The sequence below is a fragment of the Mus caroli genome, chromosome 3 (genome assembly GCF_900094665.2).
Source record: "Mus caroli chromosome 3, CAROLI_EIJ_v1.1, whole genome shotgun sequence".
Classification (NCBI taxonomy): Eukaryota; Metazoa; Chordata; class Mammalia; order Rodentia; family Muridae; genus Mus; species Mus caroli.
Window position 1 is genome coordinate 76728446 of NC_034572.1, and position 25434 is coordinate 76753879.

At 43.8% G+C, this 25434-nt stretch overlaps 1 protein-coding gene across 1 annotated transcript in view; it reads right to left on the bottom strand.

The window, feature by feature from the left end:
- The window catches only part of Tmem131l (transmembrane 131 like), a 142235-nt gene that overhangs the window by 36422 nt on the left and 80379 nt on the right, over positions 1-25434 (bottom strand). The window contains exons 8-16 of the mRNA XM_021157333.1: positions 8741-8818; positions 8376-8529; positions 6824-6882; positions 6429-6537; positions 4736-4829; positions 4099-4252; positions 3507-3677; positions 2107-2176; positions 898-1015 (exon numbers count right to left, since the gene is read on the bottom strand). Of these exons, the coding sequence (XP_021012992.1) occupies positions 898-1015; positions 2107-2176; positions 3507-3677; positions 4099-4252; positions 4736-4829; positions 6429-6537; positions 6824-6882; positions 8376-8529; positions 8741-8818 (1007 nt within the window). The remainder of the gene's footprint in view (positions 1-897; positions 1016-2106; positions 2177-3506; positions 3678-4098; positions 4253-4735; positions 4830-6428; positions 6538-6823; positions 6883-8375; positions 8530-8740; positions 8819-25434) is intronic.

The following is a 25434-nucleotide window of genomic DNA, read 5'->3' on the forward strand; positions in this document are numbered from 1 at the left end:
TAATCCTCAGCCTTCCCACTTCAGCCACTATCCACTGACGCACAGCTTGTCCATGAACACTACAGCCATGATGCGGTCTTAGGGATCAGCACGTTTATATGATCAGACTACTAAATTGCCAAGTGCATCGCCTAAAGCAAATGATGTAACTTAATAATGCCAACTAGCCACTGGACAGAATGACATCTGTATAGCTTCCTGATGTGACATAGTCATAACAACACAACACCAGCAGGGACTCAGTAGTCTTGTTAAAATAGATGTAAACTTGAGGAACCCCACAGTGTGGGATTTTTCTATAAGACAACTGGCCTAGACTCAAAAGTTTGTCAACATGATAAAAACTGAAGACAGATGTGGCTCTATTCTATAAGGTACAGAAATAAAACAAGAAGGTATAGCCCTGAATGATCCTGAATTAAAACAAAGGAAATTGGGGTGGGGCTGAGGGTCCTGCAACAGGTATCACAGGGGACTTTTAGTATGAACTACATATGATAGATTATTGTCCAACTGCTGGCTGAAGTGCTAACGTTACACAAAAGAGTACTCTCCAGTCCTTTTCAAATGGAGTCCTGAGAGCCTCAGTGCGGTGGCTGGAGAGACTTTCCCAATATGGAACTGAGGGCTCCAAGAGGACATTCACTGCTTATTTTGAAACAGCTCAGAAAAAAAAAAAAAGGTCAGTGACCATGCACACATGCATAAACCCAGAAATAATACAGAAAACTGAAAAGTCTTAACAGCTGATGAGCAACTGGCCGAGGAACAGCTGAGGAAGACCCACTGTGCTCTGCTGCCAGAGCGTCAGAGACTTGCCAGCTTGGCCAGTCCCTAACAGTCTGGAGCATACTGGGCTGTGGAGTGGTGACTACTCCCTGATGGCCAGGAACATACCTGCAAGCATCGCCACTTTTATATTTCTTCCATCTTTCATACAGCTTATTTGCAAGTTCAGAATCCATGTCCCAGGTAGACCGATCCAGAGAAAGGCTTCTTTCCCAATTAGGATTTTCTAAAAGTTAGATCAAATTCAAAACTTAGATTTACAACGTACAATTAAGTTAGTAAGTAATGCCAAGGGCTGGCCAAACTTCACAAACTATGAGGACAGTGGAGAGAGTAACATCTGTAGCTTCCCCCCAAGGCCCTGCTAACTCATGACACATGAGAACATCAAATTAAACAAACATGTAAAAAAAAAAACAAAAAACAAAACTAAAGCAAATCATGTGAAGGCAATAACGTAAAAGACACATGGCTCATGATGCAGCCTGAGACAAATCCAAATCAAAAATATGTGTGCAGCATTTTCAACATCATGGATCTAAAGTGCATAGCTGCATCCATGGAAACACTGGTGGCCCGCTGCATCTCTCAGGGTACTATGTGGGTCCGAGATGTGGAGGGGCAAACAGAGGTTCTCCAAAGCGGACACAGGCCAGGGGCTTGGTCCTCTACAATGCATCTTCACCACCTGGACTATGATTACTTCACCTCCATACATCTGCCCTAGCCTGTCTTCACTAACTGGGATGCTGGGGAGAAGAAAAAGGGGGGTTTCCTAAAGGCTAAGTTTATACTATAACTCTCCTTACATCAGAAATCTCAGTAAGTCAAAATACAAAAGTAAAAATAAACCAAAACCCAGGAACAGCTTCCAACTCAGTATCCAGGCCTCCATTTTCATGCCACACTCGGCCCTGCTGATGCATAGAGACCTATCACCCAAGACTGCAGGTGGAACTCCCAATGTCTGACTTCCATCAGCTTTCAGAGAAGAATCCCCGCTGCCCAGTTTTTCCTGGTGATAAGGCCGTTACGACCAAACAATATTATTTTGTAATCTCTCACAAAAGCACAAGCTACATAAGAAAAAGAGGACATGCTTGCTTCTCCAAGGACCCCTCCTGAGTCTGGAGGGTTAACAACAATTTCAGGTCATTCCGACTGTCAATGATCACATTCTCTCAGCATCCAGTATGATGCAATCACTTTAACAGAATTAATTATTAATTCATTCCATCTCCAAATGCTAATTTCTTTGACTGCTTTGCATTCCCCCCGAACTGCAGTGCTACAGAGACCCTAAAGCAAACCACTTACCTGGTTTTGATTTTCCCATGAAATAATGCATGCCACAATGTGCTAGCACTTCAAAACCCAGACTCCCTTCCTAGATTGAAAAGTAACATATGAATAACTTAAAACACAACACTCAGCATAAAATCCTAAACACTAAAATACAAAGCGGACATTGGCCTCTACCTCAGTGGACTCCCCTTTAACCAGAAGCCAAACAACTAAGAAGCAATTTCTTTATTCCTTTGTCAGCTCTGAGGTGTCTCGGCTGAGCCTCCCAGGGTCACTACCATGCCCTCTGGACAATCATCAGCGTCTACAATGACCACTTACGGTGGCTTCTGTACAACCGTCAATGACTAGAAGTACAACCGGTGGACCCACAAGACACCAAGCTACCATAGGAATTAGACGCAGACCATTGCTGCTGGGTCTAGATTCTGCTTGTCTGTAGCTCTCCTCTGCTCTTCTGGACAGGCCATGCCAGTCTTGCTAACTTGCAGCTGCCTCCTCCAGGTCTGGAGAGTGTTTATGTTCTACTGCCATCTTCTCCTGCCTCACCTCTTTAGTCACTGTTCTTATACGCATCGCTTGATTGGAAATTGAAAATAGATATTTTTTAGGAAATCCCTCCTGCTCAAAATATGACTAAATGAATGACCCTTGTACTCTTACTGAATAGGTGCATCAAGTCCTACCTTAACACCTCAGCTAAGGGTGAGGCACTTCTAACTGTAAAACATCAACACTAATAAGTGAGAAAAAAACAAACCATAAAGATGATTGCATGAATGTCTCATTGTGAAAAATCAGAACTCAGTGTTATACAGAATAGCTTGGCTCAAAGGAAGCAATAACTAAATGAAAATAAACATTAAGAAAAAAATGAGACATGCTTAAAATAATCTAAATAGAACACAATTTGCCCAGATTTTAGGAAGAATTCCCTCATGAACCTTTTAGGCTTCAGACTGAACTACTAGGAACCACTTAGATCAATTTAAACACCTAAGAAACTGACTTAAACGGAAGCCCATAAACAGGTACTGCAAGTTCACCTGTACTTTCTATGGTAAGCAAATGCGATTTTCCAGCTTTGGGGGCAGGAGACAGGAGCCTCTGCCTGGAGACAGACAGGAGCCTCTACCTGGCAACGCAGGCCCCTGGGCTTGCTCCTTAGCAGCACAGAGGAGGGAAACTGATCAATCTTCTGATGATGACGTATTTTATTAAATAATCACTACTTCCTGAGAAAAATAACCTCTCTAAATCAAGATTTCACATCTAAGCAAGTCTACCACCTAAGACTGGCTTGGTGGTATCTTACATTTCTTAGAAAGTCTTAAAGAAGAACTTAGCACAGGGGACCCAAGGCAACTCTGACTGCTAAATGGCACTACAGCACATGGCATTGGGCACAATACCTTGGTTGGGGCCGAGAAAATCTGCAGAGGTATTGCAAAAATGGCACCTGTGTTTGTAGTCAGAAATACATTGGTGAACAGGTTTAAGACAATGCCTTTAACAGCAAGCTTCAGAGAAAATATATTCCAACAGCCTGGGGGTAGAAATAAAGGGCCACGGAAACTCAGAACCTGCAAAGAAAAGAAGCAGGAGAAGTTACTTCCTAGCACTCGCTATGACTAAACTCATGATAGTATAATGGTAAATTTGCTCTATGGTTTAGAAATTAGAAATTCCATTTGTTACAGATCAAATATTTATGATTTTAAACAAAGTTTATTTTTCAATAGATAGTATTTTAAATGTCACAGCAGAAATCTTAAAGTACTTTTGTCAAGCCACATATCTTAATCATAAACACTGCTTATTCTGAGAGAAGAAAGTACAGATAGCCACAACTGAATTAAAAGCAACTATAAAATGTTAAAAACAAACTATATTTGCTTTAAAAATTTAAAACCAGAATTAGGTGTTACAGATACTGGTTTCATAGCATGATATTAAACAAAGCTTAAACTAGGCTAAAGGTTGAAGAAAAGGCATTGTGTATACCTTTAAAATGTGCTTGGTCTCCTTGGAAACAAACACATCTTTTAATACAATGCTCTGGTCAAAATGGCTGCGGTACCATATTGACCACACTCCTGTTGCAGTCTCGTGACTCTCTATGTGAAACTGGGCTGTAGAGGCATCCGTTCTGAAATACCTGTGAAAAAAAGGCATGCATGTGACCAGCCCTGCACGAAGCACAGCTCTCTGTCCTCTGTGGAGCCTCTAATTGAGGACATGAGCACAGAAAGCATCCTTGTTGGTAGTCATTACTGCCAACAGCATCTCCCTCAGCCTCCTGACTTGCCCACAGAGCAATGTAGGCAAGGCTGAGGTGACCATGACCAGGGCAAAACTAGGATCCCAATACAACTCAGGAAATACCACAGGAGCAATTTCTTCTGATTACCTGGTTCAAATCTAGCCCCCTCCCCCAGTGAATCATTTAGCCTCTCTTCTCCATTTTGATAACTCGAGGAGATGCCAGTCCAGGAAGTCATGCAGTAACAACAGTCACACTTTTAAAGCATTGCTACATAACAATAAAACAGCAACAAAAACAAACAAGTAAGCAAACGAAAAAAAACCCTGTAATAGCAAAGTGAAAACTGGGGTTCAGGAGGAGGCAGGTTGCACCTACCCCTGCACCACAGGAGAGGACAGGCATGCTTTCATTGCTGGGGTATCTTTTCTCTTCCTCAGACCCACGATTCCACTGTCACATGAGGTACCTGCTATAGGTACGGAGAAATAAATGTGAAATTAGTATCTTTCTTTTCATTAAACCTGAACAGAAATAAGACAGTTTGTATATTTGAGTTGCCTTTGCTGTGTCCATTAAGCTAGCACAGAGACAAACAGCTCCCTTTTTGTTCCCAGTTTTCTTCCTGGCCAGTTGCTAACAGTCATCTGGAATTACAGCAGCTACACCCTTCCCTCACTCCTTCCTAACCAGCCTTCTCAGTTCCTTAGGGAGTCCTGGACTTTGAAGCTTCTCCTTTACAAGGCTGTCTTCCATACAGATGAGAGAGAGGGAGGGCCTTAGCTCAGAAGGGAGGAGAGAGCAGCTCACTGGGCAGAGTAAAGAAGAGTTTGGGGAGGACTGAGAGAGACTGAGATCCAAATAGCCCAGAGGAACACAGAGTGTGCTTACACAAACACCATTTCCAGGCTGCTTCTGATCCACATCATGGTATCAAATCACTGCTGCTGAATTCTTAACTCACACTATTCTAACTGCTTCTACTTAAAGTACATGTGGTTCCAAACAAAATCCAAACATTAACAAAAACCCACTGAAGTAGAGTCAGCCTTCAGCCCACTTCTCAGTTACCTCACACAGCAAACCCCAGTGCTGTCTTGAACACTCTTGCAGGCACGCTATGTGCGCTCAGAGACATTCAGAGCCCATTAAACACCTAATGTCAGCATTCTGACTGCAGTGTGTATATGGACGTCTCCTAGAGGCTGCACAGTGCATCCATATAGGGACTCAAAAGGGCTCTTAGGCTGCCCTGCTGTCAAACCCTGTTTCTGCTTATAGGCTTTGATTTTTTGAGGAGGAGGTGCCATAACTAGTCTCCAATTCCTTGGGTTTAAGCGATCTTCCTGTCTCCGCTACCACAGTAACTAACTACAGGCACATGTCACCATGTCTGGCATAGGGACAGATGTGAAAATACAAATGTCTGTAGGGTACACTGCTAAAACAGAGGTAAGGACTAAAGCATTTACAACTTTCCATCAAGATTAATCAATTTCCTTCTCAACAGCCTGCATCAGTTCTCAGCTAAAACATACACACATTTTTTTCCTTCCTCATTATTAAAAACAGAATACTAACGCATTTTTAATTCTTATTGATCTCTACAATAAGTTACATCTCTCTTGTTGCTTTAAATTGAAGTTCTTTAAATATGAATGAGTTTGGGTATGTTTCCCTGCAATTAGATCCATGGGAATTCTTTTTAAAGAACACTGCAAGAATTAGGACTGGATATAAACTCACTATGAACATTCACCATTACATTCTAGCAAGTAAACTGAACAGAACAGAGGCCCTGTGACTCTGCTCCCTAGGAAAGCAACAGAATACACATACTGAACTATATACAGTCACTACCAAGTAAAGCTTGAAACTCAAAATCCTATAGGCATGGCAAAATACAGGAGGCATCCACAGCCGCTTTAGATCACACCAATGGCTTTGGTTTACAGGAACAAAACCTACTCAACTTCTTGAAACTGTGCCTCGACTGCAGCCGGAACTACCCTGAGTGAAACTGCCAACTCCAGCTGCGGAGCTCAGGAGCATCCCGCTCTTAACTGAGTACCTTTGCAAGTAAATGAGGCGATTTTTGTGAAGTTTGTCGTGGAAGTAGAGAGCAGTACTGGTTCAAACTGCAGAGACAGGACATTTTTCTGTGAGAAATGATGTATATCCTGCAACAACAAGCAATAAGTCTGAGTTATTCCTCTCAACCGGGAGAACATCAGAAAACAACACTTAGTAAAATTCCCAGAAACTGCTCAGCAGCCGTGTCTGCAACAGCAGAAAGGGGTGCTGACAGCCTTCACACAAACAGGGTGCTCAATCAAGGGACAGTGGGTTTAAATGACAGCAAAAGAAAATAAACACAAAGGCCTCTGCTCCTCGGAATCCCTAAGGACCTGCAGCAAAATGCACATTTGTAATTTCAAATTACTTTAGGCGCAACTCAGCAATTACCTGTATCCAAATAAGGCTGTTTCCTGAATGCAGTACATACATGTTTACTGCAGATTCATCTGTCCAAAAGAATCAGAGCAATGAGGTTTACAAAAAGCCACAGACTCTCCACAATTATACACAGTATACATTTCTAAAAAGAGGAAAACATCTCTACAACACTGAACTTGAATGGAAAATACATTCTCTTTGGTATCTTCTGGGACGCATGCAGGGACGAGGTCAATGCTGGGGATCAAAGACGGAGCTTTATGTACTTGGGATGGGTCTTTGAGTCTCAGAAAGGTGAGTGTGTGTGAGTGTGTGTGTGTGTGTGTGTGTGTATGTGTGCGCATGCACATGCACACACACATGTGTTTACATACGCACATACATATATATATATAATCTCCTGAACACGTAGGTTTTCACTGCTGACAGAAACTAACATACTATGCTCTTTTTGAATGACAGTAACCAACTAGATAGTTTTAAGCAATGCTATGCTCTCCAGTCATTTGGATAGCCTGTGTTTCCTTACTTAAAGCAACACACTCTAGATGAATGTGTTGCTAGGAATGAAACTCTAGAATCTTGGAGCAAGGCAGGCTCCGCTTTCTCCATCATCTAAATGTGTTTCCCAAGGTCAGGGGTCTTCTCAGTCTGGGTACCCACCTGGACATTAAAAAAACTGAACAAACTGTAAACCAAAGGGCAGGGGAGTTCTAGCTACTGATACTACATCCAACTCTACATGCTGGAGGTAAATGATGTTTGCTCAACAATTAAAACTGTAGAGTGCAATGATACACATGGGAAGCCATAGGTTCAGTCCCCAGTAGGAGGCTGGCAGCAGGGAAGGAAGGAGAGGGCCCTGCACACATGACACTGCTGACTGCTGATGAGTAACTAGGCTTTCCTGTGTCACTGTGCTCATCTTTTTTGGAATGAGTAATAAATACACACTCAATGTGAACACAGCTGTTATAACAGCAAATGGCATAGTCTATATCTCATACATCAGACAGCATGTATCTCCTGCAAGTGTTCTTCAAAAGCTAGACGGCCAAAATAGGCTATTTCTAGTAAGTAGGATACACATTTCCAAAGAATTCTCCTCCAAGTTGTCAAACATCCAGAAACAACCAGCTATCGGCTACTAAGAATACGAAACAGCACGATCTGGTCAACTGAGCTTCTGCAACTCAGTAATTCTGGAGCAAGACTCAGACTTCAAACCCTCCATGAACATTTATTTTAGGCAGTCAAGTCCATTCCATTTGTGCAAAATGCCAAGAAAAATTATTCCCAAGGAGACTCAGAAAGCTCGCTGTGATTACTTAGCCTCCCAGAAGTGGTGCAGGCAGGGCAGCTGCAGACTGAGAAGCAGTGCCTGCTGCAAACCACCCCAAGCAGAGGCTGCCTTGAGTCTCTGAAAGAACCAAATAATGACTCAGGGAAACCTGGCCATGCTGCAAGATAGTTTGTAGCTTCAGTTTTGTGGATGAGGCAGGACACAGTGCACACTCAACTGAGCTAGTCCCACAACAGAAACTGTAAAGCCCCACCTCACCTGAGGTGTCAGACTCATCAGTAGCTACATAGACAATAGAGAGGTGATCTAACAGGGCTTGAGTGTTCTCTTCAGGTTGCTTGGAGGAGTTTTCCACTGCTACAATGATGTTCATCTCCAAGTGTAGCGCATCATCAGATCCCAGAGAGCAACTCTGAAATGGGAGGTGTGGGGAAAGAAGAAAAACTCAAAAACAAAACCAAACAGAACAAAACGAAAATCATCTGAGCTCTAAGACTGCATATTGTTGAAAAAAAGAAAACAGTCAAGGCAAGAGCCTATTTAGGATGAGAATACACTGCGGTTTTCATTTTTATTTTTAAGAGGCAGGAAAGAAAACTGAGATCTGCTAAATATTGTTATACCTTCAATTGCTGACACACTTTATTATGTAAACTGCATTCCAGTTGCACCCGCAGGAGGCTGGTATTAGTGGTCTCTGCCTAGAAGATAGAAGGAAGGGAACTTAGGTGGAGGCCCCAAGCATCATCCAGTCCTAAGAGAGAGTCATTCATGCAGTGAGTTCCAAGCAGCTGCTGACTGCTGCATGCTATGTTGTACTGGAAATATATTCTGTTGTCAGTAGGCATACACTCTCAAGGAAGGAATGAAAATTCCTAGTAAGGCAGGAAGCAAGAATATGTATGTCCCATGTATACTGCCTTGGGTGTGTTTAGTATTTGGTTAAAACAAAGAACTACATTTTTATTTTAAAGTGGGGTTACCATTAATAACCTATTGACTATTTTTTCCTTTTTTTAAAAGATGTGTGTATGTGTACTAGTGTCTGAGAAGGTCAGAAGAGGGCAATAGATTCTTTGAAACTGGAGTTACAGGCCATTGTGGGCCTCCATGCAAGAGTGCTGGAAACCAAAATGAGGTACTCGGCAAGAGCAACAAGTATTCTTAACCATCAAGCCATCTCTCCAGTGTTGCAAGAAATATTAAAAGGCACAGCAAGTTCCTATGCTACACCCTGCTACTCTTAGCCCCGGCAGTCACGCTCTGACTCAGAGCTCCACAGCCTCTCCACCCAGCTTGCTAGGTTCTCACTGGCCAGTCGCTAACATGCCAGCCCCATGCTTCAAATCCCCCACGGCCTTTGTGGTGCACATCAGGCAAACCCACACTTTGCCGGCCATACCTTTCTCTCTTGAACCAAGACAAACTGCAGTGTGAAGCAAAACACCGTACAAACTTAATTCAGAAACAATAGTAACTTAATAGCTGGATGCAACAATGAAATCCTAATCTCATAAGCCTTGTTTTAAATCTAAATCCAGGTGGCGAATCCTGACTGATCTGCCATTGAAACCAGGAGACACTTGTAGCTACATTTTGTTCAAGCTATCCCCATCCAAAAAGAACTCTCTCCTGTTTCTCTCTTCCTCTGTCCAATCCAGAAGTCCCTCCTACTCGCCCAGTGATTGGCTCCTTTATTCAGTAGGGGATTGGTTCACAAGAAGTCACCTGAGTATGACTCACTCCTTGTCTGCAACCCCTCCTAGGAGAACAGAATTAGCATCAAAATACAAACAGCACCAGGCCCATTCACAACACTCCAGCTCCAGGCTGGTTTGATTTTTGAAACCAGGCCTCATAGTATAGCTCTGAGTGTCCATAAGATCACCCTGCCTCATAGGCCTAAATGCTAAGATTACAAGTATGCACTATTATACCCAATCAACTTCCTGGATTGTTTGTTGGCTTGTTTTGCTTTTCAATGTGTACCTTCTTTCAATTCAATGACCACTAGAAGCCATGACCTGGACTCTGACAGAAACTTCAAAAAACGGATGTCCAAATGTCAACGGCCTGCCATTTTTAACACATGAAAGGGCTATGGATGGAATACAGAAGTATAAGGAAAGAATGCAGGACTCTGTCAAGTTCAAAGATCTCAGCCATCTTTCATAGAACTTCAAGGAGAAGAAGAGAACAACCCAATCAAGGAGGGATACCATTGTCCAGGTTGGGGTGGGGCTGCATACATAAGAGGAAACAGTGAAGTTAGCACAGCACACAAATCTCAGAAACATGGCCTTTGACAGATTCTCCTGCACAAGGTCTCTGTCACAGTCAGTACAAGAGAAACATATTCAGCCCAGGAGCCAGAGTCTGAGCACTGGGAAAGCTCAGCAAAGAGAAAGCTTGCTTGATTATGTCTGAGTACCTGATGCCAGGCAGAGCCACGGGTAAGCAGAATCACTTCCCTAAACCTAAGGATGCATTATAGGGATCAGGCTATGACTCAAAGGGAAAGCAAGGGATTTTTGATATTTAGGGACCTGGACCCACTGATTCATCCCTTAGTATTAAAATGAATTACTTTGGTTCTCATTCATACCAATTGAAGTACAGGAAAAAATAATAAAGTATATTACATGTTTAAGAATAGTACAAAATATTCAAGATACCTTGAGCATATACGTGAAATCAAACAAAGACTTACAAAATTACTGCTAGTAAATAATATTCTACTCTGTCTAAAGCAGAACAGCGCTATGAGGTTGTCAGGGCAACCTGCTTGCTCCACCTGCCCCACTGATCTTCAAGGGCCATTGTGATCTGGCTGGTGAATGGTGAAGGAGTGTCTGTTCTCCCTCCATGTGCCCTCCTGAAGCTGCGCAGGCGATACACAGGAGCACTGTATAGACAGAGACTGTTTCTCATTCAAGATATGGACCAGAGAGAGAAGACTCTTCAGCCAAGAGTACATGGGTATCCATACTCCCAGTACAAACTCCAAACAACCTCTCAAAGTAAAACTATGCACAAATCCCTGCACCAAAGACATGAAACAAACAGCCTGCTTCTCTCTGTTTCCCTGCTTCTGTCTCCCGACCATCAGTCATGGTTGATCTGGGTGCTGCATTTCTTACACTTTCGTCCTCCCAAGGGAGCTCTGCAACAAGCTGGGCACCTTGCTGCACATGGAGGTCCTAAACTCACTCATCATCTTAGCACCACCAGCAGCCCTGGCATTATTCACACCTGAGAAGTCCACTTCACTTCACCATCTGAGCTTCCATAACAGCCAGTTACACTGGCCTCCTCCATCCCCCCAAACCATGCAAGCGTCTGCAATCCTAACACAATGCGGCTCTAGGATGACGAACCGTGTCCCCAGCCTAACTCCAGTCTTCTGCCTGTTTCTGCGAATGAGGCTTTCCTGGAACACAGCTGGGCACTTTACTTTCTGCACTCTGTCAGCTCTGCACCATATTGATGCTGAGTGCCAGCCTCGCTGAGTACAGAGCCTAAATAAATAACTACACTAGCCACAGTAATCGAGAGAGAAACTTGCGGTGTGCTAACTTCCTCCCTGTACCCTTTCCACTCCATTCTCCACAAAGGGTGAGTTCACAAGCCAGACACGATGGCCGGCACCTACCATGTGGAGGTGGAGGCAAGAGAACTGCAAGATCAAGGCCAGCCTGGGCTACATCATGACACTGTGTCTCACAAACAAGCAAAATAGTTGTCCTTTTAAGTTGAGTTTATACGTACCCAAACTCCATGGTGTAGTGACTTGCTTTAAATTCTTCAAGGGTTTCCCTAAGTGTTAAGTCCTTTCTTGAAGTTAGAGCAAACCCTCTTGCCTATTTTTACCCCCATGTCCACACTGGCTACACTGCTCTCTAGGTGGTATCTTTGAAACTGCTGTTCCTGTAGAGTGAACCTGCTCCCTAGCCTGCCTACCACCATCCCCTACTTGCTATCTAATTTGACTCAGCGTAAATACCCTCAGAAGCCATCCCTGAGCAGCCACCCATCACGACACAGGGACACCTGCTACCTAACTCTTTCTAACGTTCCTCACTTGCACCATAACAATTTGGTCAGGTCTACCCTCTCCAGTAGATCATAAGCACTCAACTCCATGTTCTGCCTAAGGAGGGAGTTGATATATGGCTGGCGAACTGACAGAGGGTGTACAGTCCACAGACACCACACAGCTGGGAAAACGTGCACAGATGAAGAGCTGCTTGGAACTAGGTTTTTGGCTAAAATAGTTTCCTTCCCTCTAACTTTTCTCTGAATGGATAAATAATGTTGAGAGTTCAGAATGACAATTTAAACATAATTAAGAACACAGTGACCTCATATGATTTACAAGCTGATGTTCTGTTATTCTTGGTAAGTTTTCACATAGATGATTTTTATAATCTGCCAAATTAAGCAAGATTTGTGTGCTCAGTAAAAGCATAACATAAAGAGACCACTCAAGATTCTGTGCTTCTCTATTCTAGGGGCTTAAAAAAGGAAATGTTTAACTCTGGAATATTCTCTCTCACATACCATTAGCTCTTTTAAGGGTGGGACTTGTGTCTAAATACAAAATTCACTTATGTCTTAAATGCTTTATACATGTAGCCTGGACATAATTTCACACATTATTTTTATATTGGATATTTTCTTTATTTACATTTCAAATGTTATCCCCTTTCCTGGTTTCCCCTCTGAAAATCCCCTATCCCATCCCCCCCCCCCCCCCCCCGCTCACCAACCCACCCACTCCCGCTTCCTGGCCCTGGCATTTGCCTATGCTGGGGCACAGAACCTTCACAGGACCAAGGGCCTCTCCTCCCATTGATGACCAACTAGGCCATCCTCTGCTACATATGCAGCTGGAGCCATGAGTCCTTCCATGTGTTTTCTTTGGTTGGTCATACATTATTTAAAGTAATTCTGCCAATGAAAAACATTTGTGTATATTGGACTATCACGTTTGTGGTGTCCTGTTGGGGCTCAAGATTTTTCAGTCTTTAGAGTGCTATTAATTTTATAAGTTATGATTTAGGGAGACTCAAACTGTAATTTCCTTCTGATAGATTATATTTCAGAACCCCACAAGGGGGAGCTGGAGTATGTCTACACTGCCTGTGAATTGTGTGGATTTGTCAAAAGAAAATTGAAAAGTTGACAGCTCTTTCCCAAAAGAACAAAATTATTGCAATCTTAACTTTAACAGAGAAACTTTTATCAAAATACAAACTATTTGGAACAACAATGAAAATACTGCAAATTCCACTGAAAGAACCCAAAAGAGCAAGCAAAACAGGAAGGCTGTCCCCTCCTACCCCAGAGTGCCTGAGCAATTGAGAAAACCAACCAACCAACTAACCAAACAATTCTATATGTTTGAAATGTGCCATTTTACTTTAATAGCCTAGAGTATAACATATATTAAGTCTTTACTTAAAGAATGGTAGTATTGTTACTTTTAGACATGGAGGAAATGTAGCTTGGAGGGTCAGTGACTTATCAAAGGTCCTGGGGCCAGCCAGCTAGTGGGAGAAGTTATTTTTGTAAACCAGAATTAGCAGAGCTTATTCTTCCTAGGTACATAGAAGAGAGAACTTTGCCAGCACAGACATAAGATTTTAAAAGCCATTTCAAGATACAGCACTCAAGACAGCAGAAATGCTTTAAGCTACTTTTGTATAGAGCCTGGTGGTTTGTGGTAAAAGGAGAGTACAGAACTGGGAACTGGGATCTGAGAAGTCATCTCCTTTCACTGGCTAAGACATTTAAGAACAACATGTGAAGTTCTGAGACTGTGTGATAAAATAGGAAATAAAGTGGTAAAGCCCTAAGTCATTTTGATGACTTGTATCAACAACAGCCAGCCACCAAATGAGAATCAGTGCTCAGAATCCCCAGAAGAGTCCGCAGAATCCGAGCTCAATCACCCAGACCACATGAACAAAATACTTGAAACTAGGTTTCCAATGAAAAGCCCCAACTTTACAACCTATTCTTCTTAGATGCTTTTCACAGCCTCAGATGCTAAATCTTTTATGTCAGCATGCCTATCAGTAGGAACACAAGTTCTGGACAGGCCATGGGATAGTCCAGCTGGCAGCCCAAACACATGAGGCTGTAACAACTGAGTCTGCCCAGCCATGGCCTTGGACAACATGAGAGCTAGCCTTGGCCCTGCCCTTTGCGCACCACTCTCAGATGCTACAGCCATCATTCAGTGTTTGATGACAGCTCAGCTCAATTATCAGGAAGGGCAGCATGGCTGCTTCTCCCTGATATTAAACAGTAATTCTGTTTCAATCCTCATCACGACCTTCTGTCCCCCCACGGAGGAAGAGGAAACAAACAAACAAACAAACAAACAACTTACTTATATTTCCAGATACACTCATAAAACATGTAAACAAATGAAGAGCTGCTTGGACTTAGTTTTTTGTTTTGTTCTCAAGAAAGAGGGTTAATCCGTATCATTTCAAAACCAAACCCCAGCCATCCCCTCGTTACTGTTAAGAACCAACCTCCATCCTTAGGAGAGAGCTACTGAATTCACTCTGGCTAGAGTGAGACACATGTGCAAACTACTGGGCACAGAGGAGGGGAGAGGGGCGGTTTACTTCTATGTATTCACTCACAACGCACTTCCTTATGTTTAGTTCCACAATAATTTGGATGTGTGTGGAAAGTGGCTCTCCCACACTGCAGCTGTGAGGAGGAACTCCTCTTCCTCACTCCTTCAGGTTCTAAGGGAAACATGTTGTTCCTAAAATACTTTAAATTCTTTTCATCTAATGTAACGATCAGTTCAAAGCCCAAAGGTGGGGGGATGATAACCACATGCCCCCCCCCCCAATCCCAGCATACTTGCCAGAAACCTTGAAGGACAGATACAAGCAATCTAGAGTGAGGTAACCTCTAGGTAATGAGGTGGATCTACCCAAATGCAAATGGCCTCCATTATGCAAACAATTTGGCCTTCCCACTTAAAGGGGTTTCTGGCCCCACTAACTGTTTCTCCAGTCTTTGCTTCCTGGCCAACACAAGGTTAACAACTCTGTTTTGTCCTTCCATGCTGGCTCACCAGAATACACTGCTTTGCCTTGACACGGGGCTCAGCATGCTGGGAACCAAGTGTTCACAGGCTGGAAACACCACTTGAAGTCATTCTCTCCTCTTCTTTTCAGTTTGTTTAAAAGTTGGGGGAGGGCATGTGTGTGTGCTGGCCTGGGGTGCATGTGTGAGAACCAGAGGTAGACAGCAGGTGCCCTGTCCTGTCACCCCACCTTATTCCTCTGAGACAGTCACACACTATCTAGAGCTATGCCGGCTGTCAGCAAGCCATCTGCCTGTCTCCATCTTGGTACAGCAGAGGGTTACAACCATTTGTGATGCTGGGGATTTGACCTCAGTTCCTCTAGCTTATGCAACAAACATACTTGCTGGCTATTTTAAGTGAAAAAGAACTGAGAGCCTAGCTCATAGTGGGAGTGGTCAAAGCCAAAAACACTGGAAGCAAAGCACTTCCCCTGCAATGTAAAGAGTTTGCTCCAAGAAGAAACAGAGCACAAGGCTGATGGCTCCCCAATATGGGCTCTTGCACCCCTCAGGAATTTGCTGAGGGTAGCTCTTCTGCTGCAAGCAGGCAGTACAGAAGGGAAACCTTAAGAAATAGGTCTGAAGCCTCCAGGGTCAACAGTGAGAAGTGATGGAAGGCTAGTGCAGCCCACATCTCAGCCTAGGACTATGCAGAGTCTGGACACCATTCAGTTGAACATCATGAACAAGACACAAGAAATAAACAGACCCACAAAGTGGTAGAGCACGTGATAGGTGGCTTCTCTCAGCTCCACAGCACCTTATGAGGCTCGTGACCAACAGGCATACCTGCCCAGCAAGCAGTATGTGCAAAGGTCTTGGGCTTGAAACCACCTAAGAACCCAATGTGCTGTCTCCATACTGTCTTAGACACATGCAAGACACTGGGAACAATTATGCTTAGAATGGGTGTCTAGAGAGCAGGGAGGAACATGTCTTCCAATTTCAGTGCATGTAAGGTTGATGCTCTGATATTCCTGGGGATCTTGTAATAACTTGAGATGCAAGAGTAGCTCAAGAAAACCTTAGGATTGAAACATTTATCAGCACAGAGACCCTGGGAAAGACACACACAATACAGTGAGAGGGAGCCCTGGACGTAAACACCAAAGGTTCCCCAGCTGCACACAGGCCTGGAGAAGCTCTCTGGCCAAGACAAAATAAGGAAGGACTTCAAATTCTTTGTCTATGAACTCATGGGCCAAGATCAACTGATATGGGTCTATAGCCTTCAACTTCCATGCCTTGCCAGAAGACTGAATCTGATTTTAAAGTTTTCCTTCGGTTTCTTAATAGAAAGTTTATCTTAAAAACCGTTCTTAAAGTCATGAGGAATGGATTTTAGCAGTGTATTGGGAACTGGTTCTAAGCTCTTTACACCACTTGAGCTTCTCCTATTCTACCAGGAAGGGCTATCACCACTTCACAGAATGAGGCACAGGAAGGTTAGTTGAGTGTCAAGGCCACCCATGATCACTGTGCAGTCAATCAGATTTGGGGGTTCTTCTCTTTACCCACTAGCACCACACATCACTGGGTAAGCCAAGCCATCCTACAGAGGAGTGTCTTAATGCTGCAGTGTGACCCCATTACAGCTGTCCTGGAAACCATAGCTGAGGACTTGGGATGAGGACAGAGAAGGAAACAAGTGTTTAACTTTGGCAGCATCAACTTCAGCACACCTAGTGCATTTTTTAAATACAAAAGACATGGGGAGGGGGCTGCTTGGGGGCAGGCCCAGGAAGGTGGAAGCACAGGGCTGCTCTCTTCCTCCAGCTCCAGGTTTGACAACTGGCCCAGGACTACGAATCCAGGAGTGTTCCAAGAATCCCTTCCCCAGCTCGCCTGTCTTCTCAGCCCAGCTGCCTTCCTATGAGGCACAGGGGCTCCTAGTTGTGAGTGCAGATTAGGATCCAGTCCTGCAAGGGAGACCCTGTAGCTTCCCCCTTCTCTGAGCCGGGTGACAGTGTCTCCTTCAGCTATAAATGTCCTCCACTCCCTGGGTGTCCTAACCTAACAGAGAGATAGTAACTAATCCGAGATGAAGGAGAACATGCCTCCGTCATATAAATAACATGCCTCCGTCATATAAATAGGCTAAGATCTTTTATTTCTCTAATTTTTAGTTCTTTGTTCAACTTTCTTCTTTTGTTTTTGTTTGACTGTTTGAGACAAGAGGTTCACTGTGCAGCACAGGTTGGCCTCAAACTCTTAACCTTGGGCTCTGTAGAGCTGAAATGCTGTCTACCCTCCCACCCCAACCATTTCTGAGGTAGGGTCTGGCCAGAACTCAGACTTCTGCTTTCTAGGTGCTGGGATAAAAGCATCCTCCAACATGCCTGGCCCAAACATGCTTAGCTTTCTAAGGCCTGATTCTCCACATACAGCAGGGTTCAGAGCTGGTCAGAAAACAGAGTTTCAACAAGGCAGCTTTAAGACTTCTAACAGAAGACCTTCTACAGTATTCTAATACAATGACTATTTGAAAGAAGTTTAAAAAAACTGAGGGCCATAATTTCATAAACAGCTTATAATTCCTTAAGATTATTTCTCTATTAATGAATTCAATTATTACTTCATATAATACTGCCAGACCACATCGTTTCTCAGTTAGGACATAAAGCTTGATTCAGCTTACAATCTAGTAGGGGGAAACATCCCTTATCTAAACTGTGTCTCTTAGAAAACTGCTTATCCACACAACTAGTCATGCGGGACAATCCGTAGACCACGGCCACTATGGGGACCCTTGAACCTCCCCTACTGTATACAACAGTCAGGAGATCAGGGCTACTATGGAGCCCTTAAACTTTTCTATGGTCCCTTCCATATCCTAGATAAGTTTTTGCAGTACCTTTCTTTTATTAAGTAAAACGTGCCCTCTCCCTTTCCCCATTGTCTAACTGTGGGGGAAAGTCTCTCTCAAGTCTCCTCCCGCCACTGATTTTACCTCTCCCCCATGCCACTGTCATACTGAACTGGCAGGATCAGCACCCAGGAAGTTAACCACACACCAGCAACTACTTGGACACCCTCCCGTCGGGCTCCAGCACCTGTTCCTGGCAGGTGTGAGGCTTGACATCATGCACCAACAGCAAAGGCTGTGCCAGTTCTCAAAGGCTAACTCCTGGTCAGGGCTGTCTTAGACATCACACACCCGAGAACTCTCTCACCACACAGGACAGCAACACGGTCATTGTCAGAGAGTCATCCCTCATCCACACGCAAATTAGAAGACAACAAGTACCAATCATGGTGACCTCTGCCAAGGATGGCTGTGCTTTGTAATTTTTGTTTGTTTGTTTGTTTTGTTTTTCAAGACAGGGTTTCTCTGTGTAGCCCTGGCTGTCCTGGAACTTACTCTGTAGACCAGGCTGGCCTCGAACTCAGAAATCTTCCTGCCTATGCCTCCCAAGGGCTGGGATTAAAGGCGTGTGCCACCACTGCCAGGCTGTAATACTTTTTTTTTACTATGATGTATTAATTGCATTTGTCAGTGGCATTCAGTATGATGCTTTGACACACACACACACATGCACGCACGCACACACATATGATCAAAGCCACCCTCCCTCAGCACCACCCTTTACTTTTCACTCCTCTGGTTTGTTTCTCTTGTTTTGTTACAAATCATAATTTTTGCAATCACAGAATATCTTGAAAACATACTTTTTAGAAATTAGTGTATCATCATGTGGCATCTGTGTGCCACAGATTCCCTTTAATTGTAATTTCTCTAGCTTTCCCATAATTTCATTCTTAACAATTTATATTTTACAGAGACTCAAAAACTTCAAGTCCCTTCAGCCTTTCACACAACTGGTGGATAATGAGACAACACATGTTTCGAACATTGCCTCAACCAAATAAATCAATAAAACATTCTCTATGTGTGAGAGAATCTACGAAGTCTAGATCTACGAAGGTGTTGAAGAAAATGTTTTTGAAAAACATGTTTCATGGGGTGCAACCCTTAGACAAAAAGCCATGGGCAATTAGTACCACTGAAGAAGGGAGAAGTGGTCTTCCCCAGGGATGAGGCACTAACTGGTTACCAATAGCAGAAGGTCAGCTCTGAAAACATATACATACGAACAACAGTAAAGAGACTCAGCAGGTTGTATTTTAGTTATGTGTATATTTATATGTATATAACCATAGTAAGACAAAGGCAGTCATAAATTTGGAAAAGAGATCACGAAAGGGTTGACTTGACACAAGCTAGCACGGGTCATCTGGGAAAGGGAAACTTCAAAGGAGGAAATGCCTCATATCAGACTGGCCTCTAGGCAAGTCTGCTAGGCATGTGCCTGGTTAATAACTGATATAGGAGGGCTCAGCTCACTGGGGGCAGTGGCACCTCTGGGTGGGTGGTCCTGGAGGAAGTAAGCCAGTAAGTGACACCTCTCCATGGCCTTTGTATCAATCAGTCCCTGCTTTCTTGCAAGCTAACATAGTATTTACATGCTCTGCCACCAGAGCTACACCATAAGAGCACACTGTCAACCTTGGGCTTACGTGCTTGTCAAACATTTCCACGTGGGCCTCCAAATCATAGTCTGGAAGGAGCGCTAATATGCGGCTAAGCTGACAGTTCAACTGGTCAAGTCCTTTTTCCACTGTGGAGCTTTAAACTGTGTCTATTTTTGTTGCCATAATAAAAATGTTGCCAAATGGCGTTTTCTTTCCTGCATCATGAATATTACAGAGGAAACTCATTATGATATTTACTACATTTGGGGGGAAAAAACTAAAGCAACTCAGGTGTGTCATTTGCAGTCCTAGCTCTAATCTTGACCTCCAACCTAGTCATTTGAACTCTGAGTCCGTTCCACAATTTCTAAACTAAGAACAATGGCACCTGCTGCGGGTCAGTCTGCTGAAGGTCAGCCGGGCGGGCGGGCGGCACTGAAAGGTGGAGCTCCTCACTCGGAGGGAGTGACTGCTTAGGTGCTATTTGTGGATCAGCTCAAATTCCCATTGGCTCACCTAGCTATTTAAAACTCCAGGGCCTTCAGTGTACTACACAGAGAGTTGACATGGACATTCTAGAAGTGGTGGCAACTGGGCCCTGAAGAGCGGGGGGATGGACATTCTAGAAGTGGTGGCAACTGGGCCCTGAAGAGTGGGGGGGGGGGGNACACAGAGAAACATTGTCTCTCTCTGAAAGACATACACACAAACATAGACCGGGGGGGGGGGGGGGGGGGGGGGGAGAGACGGGACATAACACAATAGGGTATGGACCCGATGCCATCGATCTAGGTGAGTCCCCAGAAGAGCAGGGGGACATATCACAACAGGGTGTGGGCCTGGTGCCAAGCCACAGAGAGCAGCATAGGGCTGGCGGGGGTCAGGGGAATGCTGAGAGGAGCTTATGTTTGAACTGGGCCTTGGAATATGGAACTAGCTCACTTAGACTAGGATAAACCTCATGAGGAGGAGCTGGTAGAGAGGGATGGTGTGTTCTGGGAAAGATGGTTAGCTCGGAAGAGAGAGTGTCAGGAGCTCCAAGGAAGGAGACCACTGGACCTAGCTAGGGATGGCCTTGCATTATAACAAAGCTAAGGAGTTTGCACTTCCCTGTACACAAGATCACGTTAACATAGAGACACACTCCCCAAGGTGCATAGGTGTGCATGCACTCGAAGCATGTGCGCACACACACATTCTATGAATCTCGTTTCACTGAAAACATTTTTAAATCACTCTTATCATCTTAGTCTAATTTCCATGTAAAATAATTTTATTTCTTTTCTTAACTCCACCTTTCTCCTTAAACAAAATGAAGCTCCCTCCCTTGCAGTGGAAACAGACATTGTTTTAAAGCTGATGATGCGCTTGTCTCTGTCTAGACATCTTACTCCTTAGCTCTGCATGGCACACTTTCTAGCAAGATCCCACGAAAAATGCACAACTCTGCCTTGAGCACCGGAGAGCTAGAACCCTTTGGAGGAATTATGATACCCTGCCCACGACCCTCCACCCCAAGTGAGCACTGGCAGCAGAAGTAAAGCTCCCAGGACAGTACTGAGAAGAAAGACTTCCCTTCTGATAGGAGAGCTGGCAACAAGAGGCCCACAGACACAAGGAGCACAGGGACGCACAAGCAAACAGCCTGAGTGTACAAATATTACAGTAGGGATATGCTCTTAGGAATTCCATAATTACTTCTTTGGTTTAAATTTTGTAGGATTTTACTTCTAAAATTATATACTTCTAGTATATAATAAGCCCTGGTAAACATTTTAAGATTTCTTTTTTCCTAACCATGACTGAGATAAGAGACCGTGAAATAGGTGACTTCTGAAAAACGCCTTCAGATGTCTGAACTGAACATCAGTGCTGCTTTCTGACAAGGACCAGTTCTGTCAACTTCAAAACCTACTCAGCAAAAGAGTTGGGGTACTGCAGAGTGTATTCACAGCCCACGTACTAACTGGAGCACTCAAGAGCTATCTACTGACTGATGGACAGACTGACTTTGAAGAGAGCTACATCCAAGAGAGTCTGACTTGAATGAAGCCACAAATCCCTGTACAGAGAAAAGCAAAGGAGAAACCTACAGCCCAGAGAGGAGAAATGACAACAGAGGGCATGCGGACCACTCGGTGTGGGAGCACTGCCTTTAAGGAGGATCACATAGTGTGGGAGCACTGCCTTTCAGCAGATGGAATGGGCACCTGAGCACATCATACAAAAGAATGAGCACGAAGTCTTCCTCACACCACTCACAAGACTGAAGTCAAACTGGGCAGGAACAAAGATAAACTGCAAAACCCTAAAACATAAAAGTGTCATCATCTTCGAGAATCTTTAAATGAGATACGAAAACTGTAACTAAGCAAAGGTGAAAAGGGGATAAACGGGATTTTTATCAAACTCTGTGTCTTTTGTACTTCAAAGGGTACTAGCTAAAGAAGACAGTGTACAGAGTGGGAGAAACTATGCAAAAATCATGGCCTTGGATAAAAGTCCCGCTCTCTAGGAGAGAGCGCTTCTACGGCTTACAACTAAAAAGCCAACACATTTTCCAATGAGCAAAAGGCAGAGGGATGTAGGGCGGCTGGCCAAGCCAGGCCCAACATGCCTTAGGCTTGCTCCTAGCCCATATACATGTGCACATGTGTGATTCCAGTGCTCAGGAGGTAGTGGTAGGATGAGAGGGTCTAGGTCATCTTTGGCTACATAGGGCGTTTCAAAGCCAACCTGGTCTATATGCATACAGTCCCATCCTACCTCACACCACATAAAACAACTCATTCTTTAAAGCTTATTTTTTTATTATTTATTCATTTTATGAGTATGAGTACACTGTAGCTGTCTTTAGACACACCAAAAGAGAGCATCAGATCCCATTACAGATGGCTGTTAGCCATCATGTGGTTGCTGAGAATTGAACTCAGGACTTCTGGAAGAGCCGTCAGTGCTCTTAACTGCCGAGTCATCTCTCCAGCTATATAAATAGACACTACTTCAGAAATGATACCCAAGTTCCAATGATCACGCCAAAGGATGCTCTTTGATTTAACCTTTATGGAGATGCAAATCAAGTGACTTCATGCCTATTAGGATGTTTGTTTTTAAAAGAATCCAGATGCAGATAAGAAGTGTTGGCAAAGCTGATGACCACTGCTGGTGGCACTATAAAATGATGTAAGCACTTTTTAAAAGTTTTGACAGCTCCTAAAATATATCACTTAGCAAAATTGTACTCCTAGGTGTGCATCTATGCTGGTTAGGTTGTCAACTTGATGTACCTAGGTTTACATGGGAAGAGGGACCCTCATTGAGAAGGTGCCCTAATCAGAACTGCATATGGGCAAGTCTATGGGGGAATTTGCTTGATTAAAGACTGATGTGGGAAGTCTCAGGCCACCATCACTTGATGTTGACCTTTGGCTGGTCCTGGGTTGTATAAGAAGGCAAGCTGTACAAGCCATGAAGAGCAAGCCAGTAAGCAGTAGGCATTCCTCCATCACCTCTACTTCAGTTCCTGCCTCTAGTTTCCTGCCTTGTGTTCCTGCCCTGACTTCCCTTCATGATGTAAGCAAACAAATGCCTACAGCAACAATATTCAAAACAGTCAGAACCAAACAACTCAAATGAACTGATGGAGTTACACATAGTGTGATGTTGCCCATACACAGATACTATTCAGCAATTCAAAGAAAGGAAAGATATCGCTGAAACTTGGAAAGTTTTAAGAGGCAGATGACAATCACAAAAGACCATATTTCCTTTATGTCAAGTGTGCAGACACAAGACAAGGGCAGTGGCTACTGTCAGGTCTCAGCCAGTCCATTACGTCCAGAAATGAGCTTAAACTGGACTGTAGGAGGATTTCTGGCAGAGAAAAAGCCAGTATTTTTCAGGAATTTGTGAACTGGGTTGGGTTCCAGTCCCCAAAAGGAGCCATTCCTCTTGACTCTGAAAGAACAGGCATTTAGCTGTCCTTTAACATATACCTATGATGGCTATCAGAACATCTATGTCCACACTGGCTTCCAGGCTTCCTTATAAGTATCTGTCATACTTTTCAAAGTCTCTGCATCAGCCTTTCTGGCCCTTCAAACCTCAGATCCTGGATCTCTTTATACCCCCCAACTATCATGTCTCTCTCTCTGGCTCACTCTTGAGTTTCTCACTGGCTCACCCTCCCATCTCTCTCTGGTTCTCTTCTCTGCCTCTCTGTCACCTCTACCATCTTCATTGTTCTAGCCTGGAATATGTCCAGTCTGTTTTCTCTCTGCTCTGGAATTTTCCAGAGATCCCAAGATATTCTCTTTCTCTTTTATTCACAAAACAAAACAAAAACCTCCTTTATAACGGAGCAGCCATTCGGGCAGTTTCTGCACCCCCTCACAAAAAACTACTGGTGCCTGAAGCAAAGAATATATGCCAAGATCAAGATCAGAGAGTAATGGTAGTCCACCACTCTGTGACTAAACACACTAAATTGCTGTCTTTCAATGGGTAGATTTTTACAGTGTCTCTTAGACATTAGCAATATGTATCAGAATAAGCTAAAATGCAAAGAGAAAAAATGGCAGAAAGGGAAGCACAGGTCAAACTCCCCTTTTCCAAATGTACAAGACCAAGAAGATTTTAGGTGTTTAGAACTCTTTTTGAGTTCTGGGACATTTGCTTACACGTAATGAGATATATCAGGGAAGGAATCCAGGTTTAAACATGAAATTTACTTATGTTTCACGTACACATTATATAATACAGCTTATATAGAGAATATTTTTGGTGTGTCTGTGTTCTAGTTGTAAATAAGTATATGAGATTGTGTGTGAAATTTCCCACTGGGGATATCATGTCCACACTCAAACAGTGTGGAATTTTTTTAATGTTCTGTATTTCATATTAGAGATGTTCAACCTGTATCTGCTAGAGCAAGATCAAGAAAAGCCAAGTCACTATCAGCAAGGCCATCCCAGGGCAGGGAGCAGAAACCAGCCCATCGAGGACAGCCACAGAGCCTACTGACAACTCAGAGATCTCAGCTACACCCACCTGGTGAGGGGAAGGGAGCCTCTTGAAAATCTGAATTAGAACTCACCGCTTTCACGGAGAATGGAGCAAAGCTCAGACAGTGATTACATTATGTGGTTTTGTGTGTGTGTGTGTGTGTGTGTGTGTGTGTGTGTGTGCACACGAGCGTGCGCGCGCACATGCACATGTTCTATAGGAGAACGTGTCTAGGTATGGCCATACATACCCATGTACACAGTGTGGTTGCCAGAGGATGATGCCAGAAGTCCTGCATCACCTTGTCTTTCAATTGAGGCTGGGATCTCTCACAGAACCAGGAAGCTAGGTGGTGGCCAGCAAGTCCAAGTGACACTCCTGTCCCTATTCCCACGACACCATGGTTAGAAGCACCCAGACAACATGCCTGGCTCTCATGTGGGTTTAGAGGTTTTGAAATCAAGTCCTCATGCTTGCATAGCAAGCCCTCTTACCCACTCGTGATATGTGTGCTCTAAAGGGAAGGAAAATTGTTCACTACATTCCAACAGAGACCATGAGCCAGGCTGGGAGGGACAGACACCCTTCTACCTGTCTTAGAAAATCTCTGAATGGAAAGAGGTAGAAATAAGGCCAGACTAGAGAAGAGAGGAGGAGAGGCTGGGGAAACTCGCAGATGCAAAGGACGGTGGTGGACGGTGAATGGCATCCAGGAGCAGTC